The sequence below is a fragment of the Balaenoptera physalus genome (assembly GCF_965194825.1).
Source record: "Balaenoptera physalus genome assembly, chromosome: 1".
NCBI lineage: Eukaryota > Metazoa > Chordata > Mammalia > Artiodactyla > Balaenopteridae > Balaenoptera > Balaenoptera physalus.
Genome location: NC_138882.1, coordinates 36,977,038 through 37,002,767, shown reverse-complemented (window position 1 = coordinate 37,002,767; position 25,730 = coordinate 36,977,038). Strand labels below are relative to the sequence as shown.

The window sequence follows — 25,730 nt, the reverse complement described above, 5'->3', positions numbered from 1 at the left end:
GGATAGTTAAACCACCTTTTTTATGTTGGTCCTGGGAGCTCTGCTACCTCTGCAGGCACCTGCCAGTTAACCTTCTTACTTGGCTGTTACCTCAAGAGCATTACTGTGGTGCCACACCCAACACAAGGATTCTGAACACAGTCAAGTACAGAAAGGAGGTCATTTCTCAGAAGGATCACATATTCATTTTGTTTCCTCTTGGCTTTTGAAGGCTTTAAAAAGTAATTGTATTACAAACCATATTCCATAGGTAGATTGGCAAAGATAAAATCTTTTATTTATTTCTCTTTTTAATGGTGGAGACAGAAAAGTACATTTAAACATCATGTACTTAAACTAACTTACATCTCACACTTAACTATACAAAGAGGCAAATGAAAAAAAAACTAGAATGCTAGCATTAGGAATAGCTTCAAGACCAAATGTTCCAGTGCCTGCTGTTCAGATGAAAAATGTAAGGCCAGAGGTAAATAGAATTGCTCAATAATACAAGGAAAGTTACACAATATAGTATTTTACCCATAGTTAACATATATAGCCTCATCGACCAGAACACAGGCACCAGTTCCCTCCACCAGGAAGCCTACACAACCCACTGAACCAACCTCACCCACTGGGGGCAGACACCAAAAACAATGGGAACTACGAACCTGCAGCCTGTGAAAAGGAGACCCCAAACACAGTAAGTTAAGCAAAATAAGAAGACAGAGAAATACACAGCAGATGAAGGAACAAGGTAAAAAGCCACCAGACCAAACAAATGAATAGGAAATAGGCAGTCTACTTGGAAAAGAATTCAGAATAATGATAGTAAAGATGATCCAAAATATTGGAAATAGAATGGAGAAAATACAAGAAACGTTTAATAAGGACCTAGAAGAACAAAAGAGCAAACAAACAATAATGAACAATGCAATAAATGAAATTAAAAATTCTCTAGAAGGAATCAATAGCAGAATAACTGAGGCAGAAGAACGGATAAGCGACCTGGAAGGTAAAAGAGTGGAAATAACCACTGCAGAGCAGAATAAAGAAAAAAGAGTGAAAAAACATGAGGACAGTCTCAGAGACCTCTGGGACAACATTAAATACACCAACATTCGAATTATAGGGGTCCCAGAAGAAGAAGAGGAAAAGAAAGGGACTGAGAAAATATTTGAGAGATTATAATTGAAAACTTCCCTAATATGGGAAAGGAAATAGTCAATCAAATCAAGGAAGTGCAAAGAGTCCCATACAAGATAAATCCAACATGCCAAGACACATATTAATCAAACTATCAAAAATTAAATACAAAGAAAAAATATTAAAAGCAGCAAGGGTAAAACAACAAATAACATACAAGGGAATCCCCATAAGGTTAACAGCTGAGGTTTCAGCAGAAACTCTGCAAGCTAGAAGGGAGTGGCAGGACATAATTAAAGTGATGAAAGGGAGAAACCTACAACCAAGATTACTCTACCCAGCAAGGATCTCATTCAGATTTGACGGAGAAATTAAAACCTTTACTGACAAGCAAAAGCTAAGAGAATTCAGCACCACAAAATCAGCTTTACAACAAATGCTAAAGAAACTTCTGTAGGCAGGAAACACAAGAGAAGGAAAAGACGTACAATAACAAACCAAAAACAATTAAGAAAATGGTGATAGGAACATACATATTGATAGCTACCTTAAATGTAAATGGATTAAAGGCTCCAAACCAAGGACATAGACTGGCTGAATGGATACAAAAACGAGACCTGTATATATGCTGTCTACAAGAGACTCACTTCAGACCTAGGGACACATACAGACTGAAAGTGAAGGGATGAAAGAAGATACTCCATGCAAATGGAAATCAAAAGAAAGCTGGAGTAACAATACTCATATCAGACAAAATATACTTTAAAATAAAGACCATTACAAGAGACAAAGAAGGACACTACATAATGATCAAGGGATCAATCCAAGAAGAAGAAATAACAATAGTAAATATTTAGGCACCCATCATAGGGGCACCTCAATACATAAGGCAAATGTTAACAGCCATAAAAGAGGAAATCGACAGTAACACAATCATAGTAGGGGACTTTAACACCCCACTTTCACCAATGGACAGGTCATCCAAAATGAAAATAAATAAGGAAACACAAGCTTTAAAGGATACATTAAACAAGATAGACTTAATTGATATTTATAGGACATTCCATCCAAAAACAACAGAATACACTTTTTCTCAAGCACTCATGGAACATTCTCCAGGATAGATCATATCTTGGGTCACAAATCAAGCCTTGGTAAATTTAAGAAAATTGAAATCGTATCAAGTATCTTTTCTGACCACAATGCTATGAGACTAGATATCAATTACAGGAAAAAATTTGTAGAAAATACAAACGCATGGAGGCTAAACAATACACTACTAAATAACCAAGAGATCACTGAAGAAATGAAAGAGGAAATAAAAAACTACCTGGAAACAAATGACAATGAAAACACAATGACCCAAAACCTATGGGATACAGCAAAAGCAGTTCTAAGAGGGAAGTTTATAGCTATACAATCTTACCTCAAGAAACAAAAAACATCTCAAATAAACAACCTAACCTTACACCTAAAGCAATTAGAGAAAGAAGAACAAAAAAACCCCAAAGTTAGCAGAAAGAAAGAAATCATAAAAATCAGATCAGAAATAAATGAAAAAGAAATGAAGGAAAAAGTAGCAAAGATCAATAAAACTAAAAGCTGATTCTTTGAGAAGCAAAATTGATAAATCAGTAGTCAGACTCATCAAGTAAAAAAGGGAGAAGACTCATATCAACAGAATTAGAAATGAAAAAGGAGAAGTAACAACTGACACCACAGAAATACAAAGCATTATGAGAGCTTACTACAAGCAACTCTATGCCAATAAAATGGACAACCTGGAAGAAATGGACAAATTCTTAGAAAAGCATAACCTTCCGAGACTGAACGAGGAAGAAATAGAAAATATAAACAGACCACTCACAAGCACTGAAATTGAAACTGTGATTAAAATCTTCCAACAAACAAAAGCCCAGGACAAGATGGCTTTACAGGCGAATTCTATCAAACATTTAGAGAAGAGCTAACACTTATCATTCTCAAACTCTTCCAAAAAATTGCGGAGGAAGGAACACTCCCAAACTCATTCTATGAGGCCACCATCACCCTGATACCAAAAACAGACAAAGATGTCACAAAAAAAGAAAACTACAGGCCAATATCACTGATGAATATAGATGCAAAATTCCTTAACAAAATACTAGAAAACAGAATCCAACAGCACATTAAAAGGATCATACAACATGATCAATTGGGGTTTATCCCAGGAATGCAAGGATTCTTCAGTATATGCAAACCAATCAGTGTGATACACCATATTAACAAATTGAAGAATAAAAACCATATGATCATCTCAATAGGTGCAGAAAAAGCTTTCAAGAAAATTCAGTACCCATTTGTGATAAAAACCCTCCAGAAAGTAGGCATAAAGGGAACTTACCTCAACATAATAAAGGCCATATATGACAAACCCACAACCAACATTGTTCTCAGTGGTGAAAAACTGAAACTATTTCCACTAAGATCAGCTCGGTGCTTTGTGACCACCTAGAGGGGTGGGATAAGGAGGGTGGGAGGGAGATGGAAGAGGGAGGAGTTATGGGGATATATGTATATGTATAGCTGGTTCACTTTGTTATAAAGCAGAAACTAACACACCATTGTAAAGCAATTTTACTCCAATAAAGATGTTAAAAAAAATAAAAGAAAAAAATAAAAGTCTATACAAATAAACTAGTCCATTCCCCCCTAAATAATAACTGTTTAAGAATAATAACTATCTAAGAAAGACATATGTATGTAAAGAAACATATGAAGAAAGATTATCAGAAAGTGAATTAAAATATTAGCAGTGGTTATCACTAGGTAGTATATTTTTATGTGACTGATTATTTTTGCACATCTTTCTCCTTCATTTTCCAAATACTCCTCAATGATCCCCTTCTATATTATAAACATTTGAAAATAAGAAAGAAAAATGACAATCATGTAAATAGAAATCCTGGGTGACATCTTCTTTCTTTAAATAATTGAGACTATTTATATATCTTTTTTAATCATTTTTATTGGAATATAATTGCTTTACAATGGTGTGTTAGTTACTTATATATCTTAAGTGTAGTTTTCCCCTGACTAGATAATGTGTGCTTTCAGCACAAGAGAAGAGGGTCAAGAGGTGACCATAATCCAAACTAAGAGGAGGGAGCTTTACTAGGTACTGGGAGAGCTTCAGCATCTTCAAGTGTACATGTTTGCATCTCTGTGAAACAACTTCAAAGATTTTATGAGTCTCAGATCTTATTCTGTTGAAATGAATTGAATCCTTTCCAATCAACATTTTAATTTGAGGTGTTTTCCAGCTTTATAGTACTTTTCAAGAAGGAAACTGAAATAACAGATTTTTATTTAGAAGGCAGCATGGTCAACAACTGAAACTACCCAGAATTTATATGCTGATAATCACGATGCAAGCATTACACATAAATTACAAGTTCAAAAGAAGTGTTTATTGCCCTCTGTGGTGGTTGCTATGTTGAGCACAGGAAAGTATGGCATTAATTGAGACACTGAGTAGAAAAGAGAGAGTGTATGAGTAATTTAACCTTTCCTCATCACCTCTTTTGTCAAAGGAAATGAGTTCCCAGAGTTGAGCAACTAAATAAAAAGAGCCTCATTCCAGAACACATACAGGTCACTTATATCACACAAAACAATTCCCTGAGTCTCTTTTCTAAACAATGGTTTTGTGAGAGGAAAGTAAACAGGAGCTGGTAGTTTAGAGGAGGATCAACTACAGATAGCATGTCCTCCTCCCCCAATCACAGTCACGATTGAAAGAAGATGTGTATAGTACAAGATATTCAAATGTTTCCTGGGTCGTGCTTGAACCTGTCTACTTCCTTAAGGCCAGGAACACTGTCCTTGTACAAATGACCAGGACCTTGATGAAACCCATCAGCTCATCTGACACCTCTGGATATTATTGCCACCCGAGCCCTCATCATTGTTCCCCTACAAGACTTCCCATCATCATGTGTTACCTGCATCATCTTTGAACAGTCTCATGGCCTCCAATATGAGGCTGTGTCTTTGAAGTCTGCTTCTTTACCTGTATTGCCCTCTCTGCCCCTATACCTGACCGGGGTGCACAGGTGTTGAGCTTTGTAAAGACTTTGACTCACTCCTTATCCATCATATGTTGCCACAAATGATTAATCTTGCTCATTTGGAGTACTGTGGCCAAAAAACAATTTTAAAAGAAAAATTTGAGACAAATTCATTAAGGACTTCTACCATTTTATTAAAAGGTGGTCAACAGTCAATGTGCACAATTTGAGATGCTATAAAATAGTTTCCAAAAATTAGGGGTTAAATGTAATTTTGATATTCATTCTCAAATACTGTACACTGCTCATTTAATTATCTATACTCAGAAATTATGGAAATTAAAAAAGTGATCCTTACTCAAAAGTTAATTTAGCATGGGAAAGAAAACACATAAGCACAATCTATGGTAAATTAAAATGACTACTCAATGTTTGAAGAATGAATGAATAAGGAAGTGAATGAATGCAATTAAGTTAAAAGTCCTGATTGTCAACTACTATAGGATGTGTTCATATACAGTTTTGAGTAATGGAGGAAATGGTTGTCATTTCATTAAAAAAAAAAAGTTTCAGTATTATACAGTCAATATAATGTCAGATACAAACCTGAACATGTAAAATAATATGCAAAGAAGCTTAAGAATACTAATCACTGGAAGGAGACCACTACAGATAATTTTTATATTCTTTATATTTTTTATGTTTTCTACATGTTCAGTAATGAGCACATATTACTCATGGAAAACAGTTTATTTAAAAAATTGTATAGAAAGGAAGTGCTGTGAGTTCCAAAGAAAGACATCACTGTGGACTGGAGTTGTTTGGGAGAGGTTCTTGGGTAAGTGAATTCTGAGCTGGGTTAATGCAACTTAGATAGGAAGAAAAGTGAAACATGTTTTAGGCAGGTAACCTGGCAGGAATGAGGCCAGGTCAAATGATATTTTAAGCACTCTTGTGGAATATTTTTTAAATGAACTCTTGTAAAGACAACCAGTGTCTTCATAGTCTGCTGTTATTATGTCTGTTTATATTTGGCTGCAGCACAGAAGGCTGTGAAGCATTTTTGTACAATTTTTACATCCTACTACTCCAAGAGTAAAGGAAAAGGAATGCATCACCCAAGAGACTTGGAGACATAATTTAAAGCAACCCTGAAAGCACAATATTCTCTGTTGTATTCACTGTAAAGTATCCTGCCTTATTTGCCTTCTTCTCCCTTTTATATGTATTTGTGCTAATATAGAAATAACTCTATTTTCCCTTCAAACTGTTGGAATAACACTAGAAAAAATATTCTCATAGGAAGCCTTGCCATTTTAATCTCATGCCTTTATATCCTATCGGTATACTAGCCAAGCATCCTCAGAACATTTGCAAACGCCTGTTTGAGAAGGATCAGGCTAGATGATCTTTAATGCTTCAAAATGTGAATTACTAATTCTGAATTCTTAAAAAGCAATGCACATTTTTATTTGTTTTCATAAATATTAGTGAAAAACACGTTATTCCAGGGGCACAGTTACACAGAAGCAAGTTGAGTAAAAGCCAGATAATACAGACAGAGCTTTGCAAATTTATTTCTATTTAGGATAAAATAGGATATAACCTGTATTATTTTTTGCTATTCAGAAAAAATTAAATTGCCTGTATCTTGGTTAACCCTAAATGCCTCTCCCACCTCTTTACCTTCTCCTGTATCCATTTCTACTACCCTCTGTTGAAAATAAGATTTCTGACGTGTGTAGCTATGAAATGCCAGTTTAAGTTAGTGCACATTGATATCTGAAGAGGTAGGTCAGAAATATAGGAAATATACTAAAAAAAATTGTGGTAATTTTTATTCTGTTTTCTATAGGAGTGGACTAATTCTCTTCAGGGCTTTTGGTGTTGTTGTTTCTAAACATGTCCTGAGGATATTATGGATAGGAAAATTTTGGACTTTTGGGTATGACCAGAATAAGCAAGGGCTAGATGAATTTCTCTATATGATTAAGAAAAATGGAAATATTTTGGCTCTGTGTGTCATGCAGTCTCTGGGTCTCTGTGGCATGTGAAACTCTGTATTTGTGTGAAAGAGTCATAGACAATAGATAAACTAATGAGTGTGGCTGTGTTCTAGTAAAACTTTATTTACAAAATGGTTACTTTTTGGTTCAGTGATTTCTAATAATCAATCTAGGTTGTGTGCCAATTTGGGTTGTAGTATAATTTCCCTTTTCACCCCAAACCTTAAGTAAACAGCTACACATTTATTACAAAATAGCTGTGGTAAGGCTACTTTAAATAGGTGGGATGAGGGATAAGTTGTAGTACAAGCCCAAACAGAGTAGGACAGAAAGGAGAGAGCAGTCATAAGGAGGCCAGGAGAGGTCGAGGATTCAATGGAAGTCAGAGAGCAGGGGAGGAGGTAAAGCCAAAGTCTCCACAAGATCCTGAAGAGATTCTGCACATTTAAGAGATTTGGAGGACTTGGAGGCACCCCCAAAGAGCCAATGCTTAGGTTCCACAAGAGAAAGAAAAGCTTACTCCAAGGTCATAGCATAAATGCACAAAAGTATAGGGATGTTTTGAAAAAAGACAGTGCCTGTGCACAGCCCTGACAGAGTCATCACCCCAAATCACTGGGGAAAAAAAAGCAAAATAATCCAAGAAAAAATAACAACGAAGGCATTTCCAGGTCCTGAAGTACATTCCAAATTTTTTGGTATCAGTGATCCAACTAGTGAAATAGCATACCATCACAAGTGGAACTGCAAGAAGACACCTCTGCTCGGGGCAGAGGCTGGGTCTTCCGATCGCATCTCCCTTCTTTCTTCAGTGAGATCCTCTTCTTCTGGAAGCTGGTTTCACATGGTGGCTTAGCTTTTTCCATCTTTGTATCTAGCACCATTTGAAATCAGTGTTTTAGGAGTAAGAATTGCAGCACAGCAAACAGCCGACGGTACAGGAACTGCTGCTCTTGGGGCTAGCTTCCCTCCTCCTGACACCTGAGCCGGTTCAAGAAAGGAAGAACTTGAGAAGCAAAGTACACTCTTGAGTGTGTTGGGTTGTGGAGGGGGACAGGGCAGGGATGGGGTTGTGTTCAATAGAAACTCAGAGGCTTGAGCAGAACCAGAGGTTGTGATAGTCTTTCTGTTGACGGGGAGCGGCAGCCCCTAGAAGTAGCCTGTTGGTAGGGCCTTTGAGCACATGCTTGGGCAATGCTGGGTTGGGTACTTGATTGCAATAGGCAAGGGGAGGGGTGTGTCCCAGGAGGACTATCTCATCACTTCAGCACTGTCCACCTGCACATAGATGCTGTGGGACATTCAGCTGCAGTTGCCATGCAACTGAAATCAGACTTGCCCACTTGCACTGTCAAGGTGCAGGACCCCACTGAGCACCACTGGACCCATCTCTTACACAGGCTGACCGATTTCTCCTGGTGTTCAGAGTCTGTTTTTGTCTAGCACCATTTGAAATCGGTTATGATGTAGGGGGAAAAGCAGCAGCCTCGAGGCCTCATGCCAAGTCTGGTCAGCAACAGCCTGTGGCTTCCTGGAAGATGGATGGGCAGAGAGAAGGGGAGGAAAGTTACATTTTTTCTGACTAACTTCTTTAACTACATCTACAATACTTTATGCATAGATAATAGATCATTTAATGGATTTTTAGAAACAAATCACTAAAATTTACCTGATGTCCTCAGTTCGCTGAAATGTGGTAGTGCTGTAAACTGTATAAATTGGTTGTTCTTAAATTATCTTTCTGTCATGCATCCTGACCTTAATAAATGTTTTACTATATTCAATTTATCATGTCCTCGCTATCTTTTTTTTTTCCATTCATAACTCTATGATGATGGGAAGTGGGGTCATGAAAAATTAACTTGTTGTGGAGAACTTACCTACTTCATAAAGAATTTGAAGTCTGTTACAGCAGACAGATATGAAAAATGTAGCCCATGAAGAGAAGAATGAAATTCTATGAGCCAAGAAATAAAATGAGAAAAAAGAGTACAGAAGAGAAATATGTTGCAGACCTGGGCTGAAGGATGTTACTTATTGAACGGGAAACTGATCTCAGTTCCCAGTGGGCTGCAGTCCTGGAGCCTCTGCAGTGAGTGTTCCCTCAGAAATATTGGCATAACTGAACTTGTACTCACATGGCCCTTAGAGTGAGGAGCACTGATGAATTCAGCTGCGTTATAAGAGATTCAGGAGTATTGCTAATTTTGGTTCTTCGTTTCTATCAATACTTGAAGACAGAGAGAACCAATTCTGTAATGATATTCAGGGGACCTCACAGGGGATTAAACTTGGGGACTCTTTAGGTAGGAAGTCTCTGTTCCGTTGATTGACCTTTTTGCACAGGAGATGCAAGGCCAACTCTGACCTGCCTGCAGGACTTTTATTTCACACCAGTGGTTCTCCATAAGTCGTGGCATCTCAACCACCTGGGAAGCCTTTCTAAGTCCACCTCCTGCCAGTCTTCCCCCAGCTGGCTGCCCTGCCCAATTGGGTGGAGGTGGGACAGGTGAAGCACCTGTTGGGAAAACTTCTCCGTGAATGGGATGAACCCCTCACTGCAGCTGCAGTGCTATTTCAGGCTGTTGACTGGAGAATTCATGTTCTAATCCCCAGGATGCGGTGGTGGGAACAGTTAAGACCCTGAATTGTTTTATTCACTTCTTTACTGAGGTAGCTACAATAGACCTATGGGCATAACAGCTTTGGGTCAGTTGTTACAAATTGGACAGCTTTTGATTCATCTACTGTGTCCCTAGCTCCAGTCTAGGTATCAATCACCATTAAAGCAAATAACTCATGGATTCTGCCAGCAGGTTGCTGTGATTCCATCCCCAATTGAGAAAGTGCTAGATGATCGAGTTTAACATGAAAGCACAAAAACAATGACTTGGGATACCTTTTCCATAAAAGTAGTTTCTGGTGCTCCCATGAATATTTAAATAGTGCTCATGGCTGGGTCATGAAAAGCAAACTGCATGCCCCAAGTAACTAACGTGCCCCTCATTTAGGATTATTTTGCTTTATTCATCAGGAGGCTGACAGATCTTTACTTAAAATTGGCATCCAAAGTGTTCTTCCTAAAAAATGCTAAGCAGAATTTTCTGTATTTTTCTTTTGAATTTTATTTTATTTGTTTTTTTATACAGCAGGTTCTCATTAGTTATCCATTTTATATATATTAGTGTATATATGTCAATCTCAATCTCCCAATTCATCACACCACCACCATCAACTCCCCCACCACTTTCCCCCCTTGGTGTCCATACGTTTGTTCTCTGCATCTGTGTCTCAATTTCTGCCCTGCAAACCAGTTCATCTGTACCATTTTTCTAGGTTCCTCATATATGCCTTAATATACGATATTTGTTTTTCTCTTTCTGACTTACTTCACTCTGTATGACAGTCTCTAGATCCAGCCACGTCTTTACAAAAGACCCAATTTCGTTCTTTTTTATGGCTGAGTAATATTCCATTGTATATATGTACCACAACTTCTTTATCAATTCATCTGTCAATGGGCATTTAGGTTGATTCCATGACCTGGCTATTGTAAATAGTGCTGCAATGAACACTGGGGTGCATGTGTCTTTTTTTTTGTTTTTTTTTTTGTTTCTTTGTTTTTTTTCACACACACACACTGTATTTTATTTTTACAAGAGATAAATAGACTGACACCAAGCATTGTATATGGATGACCACAACAAAAGCAACAATGATTGCAATTACCAAACCTGAAACACACTCATACTATGTCATAATATTGACATTTGATTCCCTCTTTGACTTCTGCAGTGATCTCTTGGTTATTTAGTAACATATTGTTTAGCCTCCATGTGTTTGTGTTTTTTACGTTTTTTTCCCTGTAATTGATTTCTAATCTGATAGCATTGTGGTCAGAAAAGATGCTTAATATGATTTCAATTTTCTTAAATTTACTGAGGCTTGATTTGTGACCCAAGATATGATCTTTCCAGGAGAATATTCCATGCACACTTGAGAAGAAAGTGTAATCTGCTGTTTTTGGATGGATTGTCCTATAAATATCAAATAAATCTATCTGGTCTATTGTGTCATTTAAAGCTTGTGTTTCCTTATTTATTTTCTGTTTGGATGATCTGTCCATTGGTGTAAATGAGGTGTTAAATTCCCCCACTATTATTGTGTTACTGTTGATTTCCTCTTTTAGAGCTGTTAGCAGTTGCCTTATGTATTGAGGTGCTCCTATGTTGGGTGTATATATATTTATAATTGTTATTTCTTCTTCTTGGATTGATCTGTTGATCATCATGTAGTGTCCTTCCTTGTCTCTTGTAACATTCTTTATTTTAAAGTCTATTTTATCTGATATGAGCATTGCTACTCCAGCTTTCTTTTGATTCCCATTTGCATGGAATATCTTTTTCCATCCCCTCACTTTCAGTTTGTATGTGTCCCTAGGTCTGAAGTGGGTCTCTTGTAGACAGCCTATATATGGGTCTTGCTTTTGTATCTATTCAGTGAGCCTGTGTCTTTTGGTTGGAGCATTTAATCCATTCACGTTTAAGGTTATTATCGATATGTAAGTTCCTATTACCATTTTCTCAATTGTTTTGGGTTTATTTTTGTAGGTCCTTTTCTTCTCTTGTGTTTCCACTTAGAGAAGTTCCTTTAGCATTTGTTGTAGAGTTGGTTTGGTGGTGCTGAATTCTCTTAGCTTTTGCTTGTCTGTAAAACTTTTGATTTCTCCCTCTAATCTGAATGAGATCCTTGCCGGGTAGAATAATCTTGGTTGTAGGTTCTTCCCTTTCATCACATCAAATATGTTATGCCACTCCCTTCTGGCTTGTAGAGTTTCTGCTGAGAAATCAGTTGTTATCCTTATGGGAGTTCCCTTGTATGTTATTTGTCATTTTTCCCTTGCTGCTTTAAATAATTTTTCTTTGTCTTTAATTTTTGCCAATTTGATTATACTGTGTCTCAGTGTGTTTCTCCTTGGGTTTATCCTGTATTGGGCTCTCTGTGCTTCCTGGACTTGGGTGGCTATTTCCTTTCCCATGTTAGGGAAGTTTTCGACTATAATCTTTTCAAATATTTTCTCTGGTCCTTTCTCTCTCTCTTCTCCTTCTGGGACCCCTATAATGTGAATGTTGTTGCATTTAATGTTGTCCCAGAGGTCTCTTATGCTGTCTTCATTTTTTTTCATTCTTTTTTCTTTATTCTGTTCCGCAGCAGTGAATTCCACCATTCTGTCTTCCAGGTCACTTATTTGTTCTTCTGCCTCAGTTATTCTCCTATTGATTCTTTCTAGTATATTTTTCATTTCAATTTTTGTATTGTTCACCTCTGTTTGTTCTTCAGTTCTTCTAGATCTCTGTTAAACACTTCTTGCATCTTCTAGATCTTTGCCTCCATCCTTTTTCCAAGGTCCTGGATCATGTTCACTATTAGTATTCTGAATTATTTTTCTGGAACGTTGCCTAGCTCTACTTCATTTAGTTGTGTTTCTAGGGTTTTATCTTGTTCTTTCATCTGGTACATAGCTCTCTGCCTTTTCATCTTGTCTATCTTTCTGTGAATGTGGTTTTTGTTCCACAGGCTGCAGGGTTGTAGTTCTTCTTGCTTCTGCTGTCTGCCCTCTGGTGGATGAGGCTGTCTAAGAGGCTTGTGCTAGTTTCCTGATGGGAGGGACTGGTGGTGAGTAGTGCTGGTTGTTGCTCTGCTGGGCAGAGCTCAGTAAAACTTTAATCCGAGCTAAGCAGAATGTTTCTTTTGGAGACATCCTGAGTCAGGTTTTTGTGGTCATACTTTCAGCACAGATAGAAAATGCTTTGTCAGACATGGGTCCTGCTTCCCTGAGTTTTGCCACACATTTACTCTAAGCGTGTTAGTGGAGAGCGAGTTGGACTGAAGGCACCTCTAGCCCCATGCAAGCTGTACCAGCAAAGAATTCCCATCTGTGGAACTAAGTGCTGGTGAATTTTAATAACTATGAGACAAGTCAAGTCTTTTACTAGCTTAGGGTAAACAATGTGTTAATCTCAAACCTGGTAAGTTTTCATGTAAGACATTGACTCAGCCCTGCATTTTGAGAATCTTGTGTAGAGTTTCATGGGAGTACCTAGCAGACTAGTGTGTCCACATATGGGGGCAGTTTTAAGAGTTTTCCTTGAACACAAGGAAAGCTATGTTTTGTGTTTATTCTAATGTGATACTACTGCTCCACCTACCTTCTGATTACATTCACCCAAGGTGCCATTAGAACAGTGATTTTCAGGACCCATACCTACAGGTTCTGGTTATACTGTTGTAGGAATGGGGTCTAGATGTGTGTTTATTTTGTTTGAATATTTCCCAGGTGATTCTACTGTGCAGTCAGGGTTGAGAGCTCCTCTGTATTAGTTTTTCTGTGGCTGCTTTCACAAATTACAGCAAACTTGGTGTTTGTCTTAGTGGCTTTGGGCTGTTATAACAAATACTACAACAGGGCAGATTTATTTCTTACAGTTTGGAGGCTGGGAAGACCAAGATCAAGGCACTGGCAGATTCGGTGTCGGGAAGAGCTAGCTTTCTGTTTTGCAGACAGTGCCCTCTAGTTGTAACTTCCTGTGGCAGGGGGTTGAGGAAATTTTATTGGGTCTCTTTTAATAAGGACACTAATCCCATTCATGAAGCCTCCACCCTCAGGACCTAATCACTTCCCAGTGGCCCCACCTGCTAATACTATAACCTCTGGGGTAGTATTTTAATAGGAATTTTGGTGGGACAGAAACCTTCACACAATAACTGTCTAAAACAACACACCTGTATTCTTTTAGTTTTGGAGGTCAGATTCTGAAATCAAATTACAGGCAGGGCCACGCTACCTCCAGATGTACTGGCAGAGAATCAGTTTCTTTGTTTTTTCCAGCTTCCAGAGCTGCCTTCTTTGGCCTGCAGCCCCTTCCTACATCCTCAAAACCAACACCATAGCATGTTGCATCAGTGGTCATATTGCCTTCCTTCTGCTGTGGTCAAGTCTTCCTCTGCCTTCTTCTTGTGAGGATTAAATGTGCTTACATTCAGGGCCCCACCTGGTGGGGGGGGGTGATAAACTCCCCATCCAAGATCTCATCTTCAAACATCTTTTACTTATAAGACAACATTCACGGTTTGCAGGTATTAGGACTCAGATATCTCTGGAGGCCGTTATACATCCTCCACAAACAGCAGTACAAATGCAGATCCTTGGACCCCACCTGAGACCTATTGATTTAGAATCTGCACTTTAACGAGATCATCATGTGATTCACCTGCACACAAATATTTGAGAAGCATGGTTCTATGGAATACTACCCAAGGATTCTCCAATAATTGAATTCTCATCAAATACAGATGCAAAGTATTTTCCTTTGGACCCTTTTTAGGTGGCAGTGGATGATCAGAGACTGATCATTTTCCTGAACACCATGAATTGTGCTCATCTAAATGTTAGTAGTCTGCAGAATTCTCAATGAAGCCACAAACCCTAAGCACAAGGATGCATGCCAGATGTCCTGTTTTTTTCTGATAGTTCCACATAAGACTTGCCACTGTGACATGCAATATTTCAATTTTTAAAAAGTTGTGCAAGGGTGGTGCATGTTTTAAACCTAAGTGGCTGCCCAGCTAATATGAGTTTTACTACCCCAAACAGGTTTTTTTGGGCTAGCAAGTCATGAATCAGCGTGGGTAACTTTCTCAATGTGATCCATACTTAAGGAAATTTGGTCACTTTCTGCAGGTTTACAAGCCAGAGGGAAGGAAAAATAGTTTATTGACCACACTGAGGTTAGCCCTTTTTCAAAAGTTAATTTCCTAGAAGGCAAGCAGAAAATACCTAGTTAATTAAAATAAAATAAAAAAATGGCTTCTGGGAATCAGCAATGACTGAAATCTGAATAATGACAAAGTTTGGACAACTAAGGAAAGGACTCGTCAAATGCCCTAACAGTCCACAGGAGGGCAGGAGTGCTATGATTATAAAGGCTGACCACTTCATTCTAGGGTAACCTTTTCTGGATGAGCCCAGAAATGATGAAAGCAATGCAGCTTAGGAAAAAAAAAAATCTGTGTACACCTCCTCAATTTTGCATTGTTTCTGAAAGTCAATAGGCTATGTTAAATCCTGTTCTTGAGTACAAATATATAGATTTTTAGTATGCAAAATTATTCACTCTAGGTTACAATATTAATTGTCAAGAATTACTAAGTTTTAGAATACCAGAGTTGACTATTTCCCTTAAAACTAGAATATTCTTTTAACAATTTAAATTTAAATTACTGCCTACCCCAGCCATCTCCAGAATTCTTGTAGAGGACTTCTGTTATTCACCTTAAAAGCTCTCCTCGTGTATTTAATGTCAATTTAAAAAATATACTATAGTCTCAAGTTAAAGACAAAATTTGATAAAATACATTCTTTAATTATAGTCAAACTAATTTTCATCCACTGTGGATATTAGAAAGATTACTTCTGTTTTTTTGTTTTGTTTTGTTTTGTTTTTAAAACCACAGATAGCTTCCTTTGGTTAGGCAGGCAACAAGACCTTAATTCAAGTTTTAGATATTTTCTGATTTCTTTAATAAGCTGAATTATAAAACCACAATTTTATTCTGTAAGTCTAAGCATTTACCTTATGTCTTTATAAGTTCATATGTAGAAGTGGATTCTGGGGCTTGAGAACCACTAATGTAGGTGTTCTCACACTTAACTACATATTAGAATCATTTGGGACGCTTTAAAGAATAATGATGTCCAGGCCACACCCCAGGTCAAGGACACGACAAATCTCTGGGTGGTGGGACCCAGGCATCAGTAAAACTCCCCAAGGTATTCCAGTACACAGCTATGGTTCAGAAACACTGAGGTCTGATCTCATGGTTTAGCAATGTGATTTAGTTCAAAGAGAGCAATAATTTTTTTGCATGAATTAAAAACAAACTCTATTATTAGTTACACACAAAAACAACATGCTATGCTTTCATGGTTGGCACTTAGGTTTTTAATTACTCAGTCACACCCATGCATTAAAGTGATGTGGAAGATATGTCTTCTACCAAACACATGTACATAGATACTTAAATGTGGTTCCTTCAAAGCCAGGTAATTACAAGGGCTATGAGAGTTGGGCAGAAATCAGGAAGTGCTGCATGGAATGGGCTCTGTGAGCTGGGCCTTGAAAGATGCCCAGAATCAGACAGGACTGGAGGTGCTTCATGTAACAGTGAACTAGGAATGCAGCAGAGAGCAGGGGTCAGTTGGTTTAGTTTGACTGAGAGCAAGTTATCTGAAATGTAGCAGAAAGAGAAGGCTTAGGAAGAAAAGTTGGGATTTAATGGTACAAAGCCTTCAAGTACCATGAAAGAAATTTGAACTTCATGCTGTAGGTAATGTGTTGGGACTGAACACATTTGAGCAGGGGAGGCACATGACAGGCTGGGAGGGGAGGAGCCTGGACATACTTCAGGCTCTGAGACGTGAGGGGCAGGAGTGGTGATTGTGGGAGGGGAATGCTTACAGAAGGTGGGTCCCAATTTGAAGCATACTTTGATTTGAGCTAAAACACACTGGAAATAAATGCATCATCACAAATATAACTTCTCCAAAAGGACATTTTTTTAAAAATAGATTTGAAGATCCATTTCTCAAAAAATGAACAAATCAGACATGAGACCTCTTATTCCACTGGGGATACATTCTTGCAGTTTTAAGAAACCTTTAAATTCAAATATACTTTTTCCCTCTCATTTAAACAAATTTTCCTAGAGAAACAGTTTTCTCATATATGTAGGTGATTGACAAATTATTTGATGAATAGAACATAGTTTATACTTACACAGATCTATAAATCTCACATATACATATATTAAATTGGAAACACTTAATTTGAAGCAGAAACAACTATAAAAGTCAATTTGTTTTGGTAAGCATAAAACTTTTGTTTGAAAAATTCCTCAATCAGGGTTAAAAGATAAATAGTATAGTCATCCCTTGCTTCTAAGCAAGTGCTACATTCTTGAAAAGGATGTGAAAATGGGTATAGTGAAAATTAAACTCTATATTTAATTCAGAATTCCTGTTTATTTCTGCTCAAAGTTATCTACCTAAAGTTCCTCAACAGGGATTACAAAAGGAAGGACCATTTACAGGGACTTATAAACATGTCCTTAGGGAGTAAAACAATATTTACTCTGGTCCACACTTAATTCCTCATTCACATCCTTCTCAAGGCAACATTTCTTTGGCCCAATTTGTGCTACTAACTGTAAAAGTGTGAAACAAACCTGTAAAAATTTAATTTGAGTTAGAGAGGCAGTCCGTCCTCTCTGGCTGCTGGCTCATTTGAAGGAGGCCCTGCCTGGTGTGAGGACAGAGAAGAGGGTTGGGATCTGTCCCACCTGAGCGTCAAGAACTACTGAGTTCTTTCTTCTTCCTGTCCCTTTGCATGACCTACAGCAAATCCAGAGAGTTAAGTTTACTTTTCTGAAATACGGGGCTTCATTTTTACTCTGCCCTTTGCAGATGAGGTGAGGAGCCCACAAAGACTCAGATTCTGTTGCAACTTGAGGTTATCTGATGAATTTATTCCCTACAAGCTGCCTATATTCAGATGACATGTTTAAAGTAAGACATCTCTTTATTCAAGTGGGGAGAGAAAACCACCTATAGCCAGAATTTAGGGTGGACTCTAATTCTCTTAAAGAATGGAATTCTTTTTAAGAAAACTACAAGCCCACAGTGTTCACTTTGTCCTGAGCTGGCATTCCTGCTATGGGTGTTAGAGCCCTCTAACTTTGTACAGAAGCATGCAACTGATGCTGAATTCTTCTGGATTTCTTAGACTGGTTTATTGTTATTAAAAGGGGTGAAGAACAAATGCCAGACAAACTTTATAGTGTCTCTAAATCACCAGGAAGTTACAAATAAGTTTTAAAAATAGAATTTTATCCTATTACTCTGAGAACATTTTCTGGTAATATTCTTGTTAGGGAAGTCAAACTTGTTCAAATCCCAAATGCGCAGTGTTTTTCTTTTTACTAAGGGCTGAAGTAGTGTACACATAGAATAATAATTTTAAAAGTTTGAATTATTGCAAGAATTACCAAAATGTGACAAGGAGACTGAAATGAACAAACGCTGCTGGGAAAATGGTGTCAATAAACTTGCTGATGCAGGGTTGCCACAAACCTTCAATCTGTAAAAAATGCAATATCTGCAAAGTGCAACAAAGTGAAGAACAAGAAAACTGAGGTATGCCTGTATAACACTGTATAAGTTTAAGGTGTACAGCATGATTTGATAATGTATACATTGTGAAATGATTACCACAATAAATTTCTTAACATCCATCACCTCTCATAGTTACCAAAAGTTTTCCTCTTCTTCTTCATGATTAGAAAATTGAAGACCTACTCTCTTAGCAATTTGCCAATGCAGTCTTCCTTGATATCCGAGGAGGATTGGTTCCAGATTCCCACCCCCTTCCCCTGAAAATAAAAATCTGAATGCTCAAGTCCTTTATATTATATGGCATAGCACAAGCGGCCCTCTGTATCCATAGATGCTGATGCAGAACCATCAGATAGAGTGTCAGCTGTATACAATAAAGCATTACTAATTATTGTCACTATGCTGTACATTATATCCCAGTATTCATTTACCTTATATCTGGAATTTTGTACCTTTTGACACCCTTCACCCAATTCCCCCATCATGCACACCCCCTGCCTCTGGCAACCAGAAACCTGATTTCTTTTTCTGTGAGTGTGGACTTTTGGATTCCATATATAAGTGAGGTCATTCAGTATTTGTCTCTTTCTGTATGGCTTATTCACTTAGCATAATGTCCTCAAGTTCCATAAGTGTTGTTGCAAATGGCAGGATATATATATACCTATATATATCTCACATTTTCTTTATCCGTTCATCCATCACTGAACACTTAGGTTCCTTCCATGTCGTGGTTATTGTAAATAATGCTGCAATACACAGGGAGGTGCAGTTATCTCTTCATAGGGTAATTTTGTTTCCTTTGGATATATACCTATTGTGGAATTGCTGAATCATATGGTGGCACTATTTTTAATTTTTTGAGGAACCTGCATACTGTTTTCCATATTTACTGTAGATCTTAACATATTAATAGAATCAAAAGATAAACTAACACATGGGTTTGTGGAAAATAATTAGTGCTTCTGCACTGATGGACTGGTTGGTCTTTTCTGGTGAGTGGTGGGTCCAGCACCAACTTCCTTTTTCCTACAAGGAAAGACAAAAAGATAGTATCAGAGGTGAACATAATTAAGTACAGAAATTAAACTCCACAAGCACATTTACAAAATGGACAGTGAAAAAAATGTATTTATAGCAGTAAGAGTCACTGAACTAGGAAATAAATGATTCTTTTAAAGTAATTTCAAATGTTCAATTAGTCTCACTCCAGGAACCCTTTTTCTATCCCTGTATTATATTTCTGATTCCCTCCAAAACAAGAAATAGAGTAGTCTCATATACTTAGTAAATATTCCCTTATTTTAGTTTAGGGCCATTGAGAAAGACTAGAGAGAAGTACATGTTTTCCCTAAAATACAATTTTAATTCTGGCTCTGAGATTAAACCTTTAAGAAGGTAACAATTCCAGTGGCGTTCAAGTTCAGTAATGCCTCATTTACCCCTCACTGTCAAGAAAATCATGTGTTCTGGTTAGAGAGTCTCCTAAGTAACTGAAACTCACATCACACTTTTTTTTTGTAACAACAGACAGCTTTCTAAAATCTATTACTCAAGTCCAGCATTGTCCATAGAAATATAATGCGAGTCACACAGGTAATTTTGAATTTTGTAGAAGCTACATTAAAAAAAGGAAAAGAAGTAGGAAAATTAGTTTTAAATATTTTTTACTTAACCCAATATTCATGGATTGTACATTCCTTTGCACTAAGTCTTTGAATCTGGTGTGTAATTTGCACTCAAGCTCATTTTACATAGGATGAGCCACTTTTGACTTCCTCAGCAGCCAATCAGGGCTACTGACTCTACAGCCAGAGAATGCAGTTCCAGTTCCTACTTAGGAAACTGACTACAATAGACAGACTACAACCAAATGGGGACCAGTCAGTTATTTACAGTATGCCTGCCCCAGCAAACACTTCAGGGTGCCTACCCCATGTAAGAGCTAACTGTGTTAATTTTGCAGACTTTCATATTTCTCTTGGTGAGGGAGGCATCACTATGAACCAGCACTGTCACAGCACAATACTTGTTATATAGCAGTTTCCTTAAGGATATTGTGGAGAGTGATTCAATATTTAGGCCTATCACTGAATCTTCTAAGACTACTATATTTTTCTATCTTGAAGCAATACTTTTTTTTTTTCTAGTAGTAATGGAATCTTTTTTTTTAAAAAATAGAATTAAAAATTGAAATCCAATATATGAGAAAGATAAATAAGCATTAATATAAACTTAAAGAAACATTCATTTGATATAACAATGAAGCTCTTTGAAGATGATTAAAATGTGGAAGTGAATTACTAATTATAGTTATATTACCTTCAGCATTCATTAAGTTAACTTCAAGTATTTACAGAAAACTTGAAGCTCATGGCCTTCTGAAAACTACTTTTCTGGTTGGCTTTATCCTCAAAGGAATTCTTAGAGAACCAAGCAGATACCTAGGGCTGGGTAGGCCCACACTGCCATTCTAGTTGTTATGTTTGTCTTCCCCTTTGCCCTGTGATCAAAGACACCACTTTGCTTTTACAAAGAAACTGCCCTTCTTATTGGCCTTTGTAGAATCTGTTCCCAAACTCGTGACTGTAACCTAGGGTAGTGCCTCACATTATAAGTGGTGGGAAACATATCTCCTCTTCCCAGGTTTGCAGACACACCTTCTGGCACAAAAGAGGAACTTCCAAACACACACAAAAAAAATCATAAGAGAATACTAGAATAATTATATGTGACAAATTGGACAACCCAGAAGAAATGAACAAGTTTCTAGAAACATATAGCCCACCAAAACTGAATGAAGAAGAAATAGATAATTTGAACAGACATATAGCTAGAAGTGAAATAGAATTGGTAATTTAAAAACTCCCTGCAAACAAAAGTCCAGGACTGTATGGTTTCACTTGGGAATTCTACCAAACATACAAAGAACTTATACAGATCCAGAACACTCCCAAAGTCTTTCTATGAAGCCACCATCACCCTGATACCAAAACCAGACAAAGACACTACCAAAAAAGAACATTACAGGCCAATATCTTTTTGAATATAGATACAAAAATTCTCAACACAGTATTAGCAACCAAATTCAACACATAAAAAATCATACACCACGACCAAGTTGGATTCTCCCCAGGGACACAAGGATGGTTCAACATACGCAAATCATTCAATGCAACACACCACATCAACAAAAGAAGTGGAAAAGAACCACATGATCATCTCACTAGATGCAGAAAAAGCATTTGATAAAATTCAACATCCATTCATGATAAAAACTCTTACCAAAGTGGGTATAGAGGGAACATATCTCAACTTAATAAAAGCTATTTATGACAAACCTACAGCCAACATAATACTCAGTGGTGAAAAGTTGAAAGCCTTCTCACTAAAATCTGGAACATTACAAGGATGCCCACTCTCACTATTTCTATTCAATATAGTATTGGAAGTCCTAGCCACAGCAATCATACAGGAAAATAAAATGTATCCTAATTGGAAAGGAAGTGGTAAAACTGTCATTATATGTAGATAACAGGGACTATATATATAGAAAACCCTAAAGAGTCCACACAAAAAGTACTAGAACTGATAAACTAATTTAGCAAGGTCACAGGATACAAGATTAACATACAAAAATCTGTTGCATTTCTTTACACTAACAATGAAATATCAGAAAGGGAAAGTAAAAAAAAAATCCCTCTTAAAATTGCATCAAAAGGAATAAAATAATTAGAAATATATCTGACCTAGTAGGTAAAAGACTTATATGCTGAGAGCTATAAAACATTGATAAGGGAAATTGATGATGATTTAAAGAAATGAAAAGATACTCCATGCTCTTGAAATGGAAGAATCACTATTGTTAAAATGGCCATACTACCCAAAGCAACCTACAGATTTAATGTGATACTTATCAAATTACCCATGATATTTTTCACAGAACTAGAACAAATAATCCTAAAATTTATATGGAACCATAAAATACCCAGAATTTCCAAAGCAATCCTGAGGAAAAAGAACAAACCTGGAAGCATAACCCTCCCAGAATTCAGACAATACTACAAAGCTATAGTAATCAAACAGCATGTATTGGCACAAAAACAGATATATGGATCAACAGAACAGAATAGAGAGCCCAGAAATAAACCACACACTATGGTCAATCTTTGACAAAGAAGGCAATAATATTCAATGAAGAAAAGACAATCTCTTTGGCAAGTGGTGGGTGTTTGGAAAGCTGGACAGTCGCATGTAAATCAATGAAGCTAGAACACTCCTTTACACCATACACAAAAATAAACTCAAAATGGCTTAAAGGCTTAAATATAAAACATTACACCATAAAACTCCTAGCAGAGAACATAGGGAAAAAGTTCTCTGACATAAATTGTGCCAATGTTTTCTTAGGTCAGTCTCCCAAGGCAATATGAATAAAAGCAAAAATAAACAAATGGGACCTAATCAAAGTTATAAGCTTTTGCACAGAAAAGGAAACCAGGGCTTCCCTGGTGGCGCAGTGGTTGAGAGTCTGCCTGCCAATGCAGGGGACACGGGTTCGGGCCCTGGTCTGGGAGGATCCCACATGTTGCGGAGTAACTGGGCCCGTGGGCCACGGCTGCTGAGCCTGCGCGTCTGGAGCCTGTGCTCCACAACGGGAGAGGCCGTGAGAGTGAGAGGCCTGCGCACCGTGATGAAGAGTGGCCCCCACTTGCCGCGGCTGGAGGGAGCCCTCGCACAGAGGCGAAGACCCAACAGAGCCATAAAATTAATTAATTAATTAATTAATTAAATAGCTTTACAAAAAAAAAAAAGCAAAATCATTAAAAAAAAAAAAAGAAAAGGAAACCATAAACAAAATGAAAAGACAACCTATGGAATGGGAGAAGATATTTGCAAATGATGTGACTCACAAGGGATTAAATTCCAATATATACAAACATCTCATACAACTCAATAACAAACAAACAGTGCAATCAAAAAATGGGCAGAAGACCTAAATAGACATTTCCCAAAGAAGACATATAGATGGCCAATAGGCACATGAAAAGATGCTCAACATCGCTAATTATCAGAGAAATGCAAATCAAAACTCCAATAAGGTATCACCTCACACTGGTCAGAATGGTCATCATCAAAAAATCTATACATAATAAATGCTGGAGAGTTGTGAAGAAAAAGGAACCCTCCTACACTGTTGGTGGGGATGTAAATTGGTGCAACCACTATGGAGAACAGCATGGAGGTTCCTTAAAAAACTAAAAATAGAGTTTCCATATGACCCAGCAATGCCACTCCTGGGCATATAACCAGAAAAAACTCTAATTCAAAAAGATATATGCACCCCAATGTTCACAGCAGCACTATTTACAATAGCAAAGACATGGAAGCAACCTAAATGTCCATCAACAGATGAATGGATAAAGAAGATGTGGTATATATATACACAATGAAATACTACTCAGCCATAAAAAAGAATGAAATAATGCCATTTGCCACAACATGGATGGACCTAGAGATAATCACACTAAGTGAAGTAAGACAGAGAAAGACAAATATCATATGATATCACTTAAGTGTGGTATCTAAAATATGGTACAAATGAACTTACGTACAGTACAGAAACAGACACACAGACAGGAAACAAACTTATGGTTACCAAAGAGGAAATGGGGGGAGGGATAAATTAGGAGTTTGAGATTAGTACATATAAACAACTATACATAAAATAGAAAAACAACAATGTCCAAATCTTTGGTACAGGGAACTATATTCAATATCTTGTAATAACATATAATGGAAAAGAATATGAAAAATAATACATAATTGTATAACTGAATCACTTTACTGTACAGCAGAAATTAACACAACATTGTAAATCAAGGATACTTCAATCAGCACTCCCTCTTGCGAGAGCACTGGAATCACAACTAACTGCTGAACAATCATCAACAGGAAGACACTGGAACTCATCAAAAAAGACATCCCACACCCAAAGAAAAAGGAGACCCACAATGAGATGGTAGGAGGGGCACAATCACAAAAAAATCAAATCCCATAACCGCTGGGAGGGTGACTCACAAACTGGAGAACAATTATACCACAGAAGTACACCCACTGGAGTGAAGGTCCTGAGCCCCACGTCAGGCTTCTCAACCTGGGGGTCTGGCGATGGGAGGAGGAATTCCCAGAGAATCAAACTTTGAAGGCTAGTGGGATTTGATTGCAGGACTTTGACAGGACTGGGGGAAACAGAGACTCCACTCTAGAAGGGCACACACAAAGTAGTGTGTGCATCAGGACACAGAGGGAAGGAGCAGTGACCCCACAGGAGATTGAAACAGACCTACATGTTAGTGTTGGAGGGTCTCCTGCAGAGGGGAGTTGGCTGTGGATCACTGCAGGGACAAGGACACTGGCAGCAGAAGTTCTGGGAAGTTCTACTTGGCATGAGCCCTCCAGGAGTCCACCATTAGCCCCACCAAAGACCCTGTAGCCTCCAGTGCTAGGTCAAACAACCAACGGGGAGGAAACTCAGCCTCACCCATCAGCAGAAAAGCAGATTAAAGTTTTACTGAGCTCTGCCCACCAGAGCAACACCCAGCTCTACCCACCAACAGTCCCTCCAATCAGAAAGACTGCACAAGCCTCTTAGATAGCCTCATCCACCAGAGGCAGACAGCAGAAGCAAGAAGAACTACAATCCTGCAGTCTGTGGAACAAAAACCAGATTCACAGAAAGATAGACAAAATGAAAAGGCAGAGGACTATATACCAGATTAAGGAACAAGATAAACTCCCAGAGAAACAATTAAATGAAGTGGAGATAGGAAACCTTCCAGAAAAAGAATTCAGAATAATGATAGTGAAGATGATCCAGGACCTCGGAAAAATAAGGGAGGCAAAAATCGAGAAGATGCAAGAAATGTTTAACAGAGACCTAGAAGAATTAAAGAACAAACAAACAGAAATGAACAATACAATAACTGAAATGAAAACTACACTAGAAGGAATCAATAGCAGAATAACTGAGGCAGAAGAATGGATAAGTGACCTGGAAGACAGAATGGTGGAATTCACTGCTGCAAAACAGAATAGAGAAAAAAGAATGAAAAGAAATGAAGACAGCCTAAGAGACCTCTGGGACAACATTAAACGAAACAACATTCGCATAATAGGGGTCCCAGAAGGAGAAGAGAGACAGAAAGGACCAGAGAAAATATTTGAAGAGATTATAGTTGAAAACTTCCCTAACATGGGAAAGGAAATAGCCACCCAAGTCCAGGAAGCACAGAGAGTCCCATACAGGATAAACCCAAG

The 25,730-nt window shown here is 37.7% G+C and overlaps 1 protein-coding gene across 1 annotated transcript in view; it reads right to left on the bottom strand.

Annotated features, from left to right (window-relative positions):
* Nucleotides 1-19,068: 19,068 nt before the first annotated feature.
* LOC309647374 (membrane cofactor protein-like) overlaps nt 19,069-25,730 on the bottom strand; it is a 56,072-nt gene continuing 49,410 nt past the window's right edge. The window contains exon 11 of the mRNA XM_082434699.1: nt 19,069-19,439. Within this exon, the coding sequence (XP_082290825.1) occupies nt 19,367-19,439 (73 nt within the window). The 3' untranslated portion in view covers nt 19,069-19,366. The remainder of the gene's footprint in view (nt 19,440-25,730) is intronic.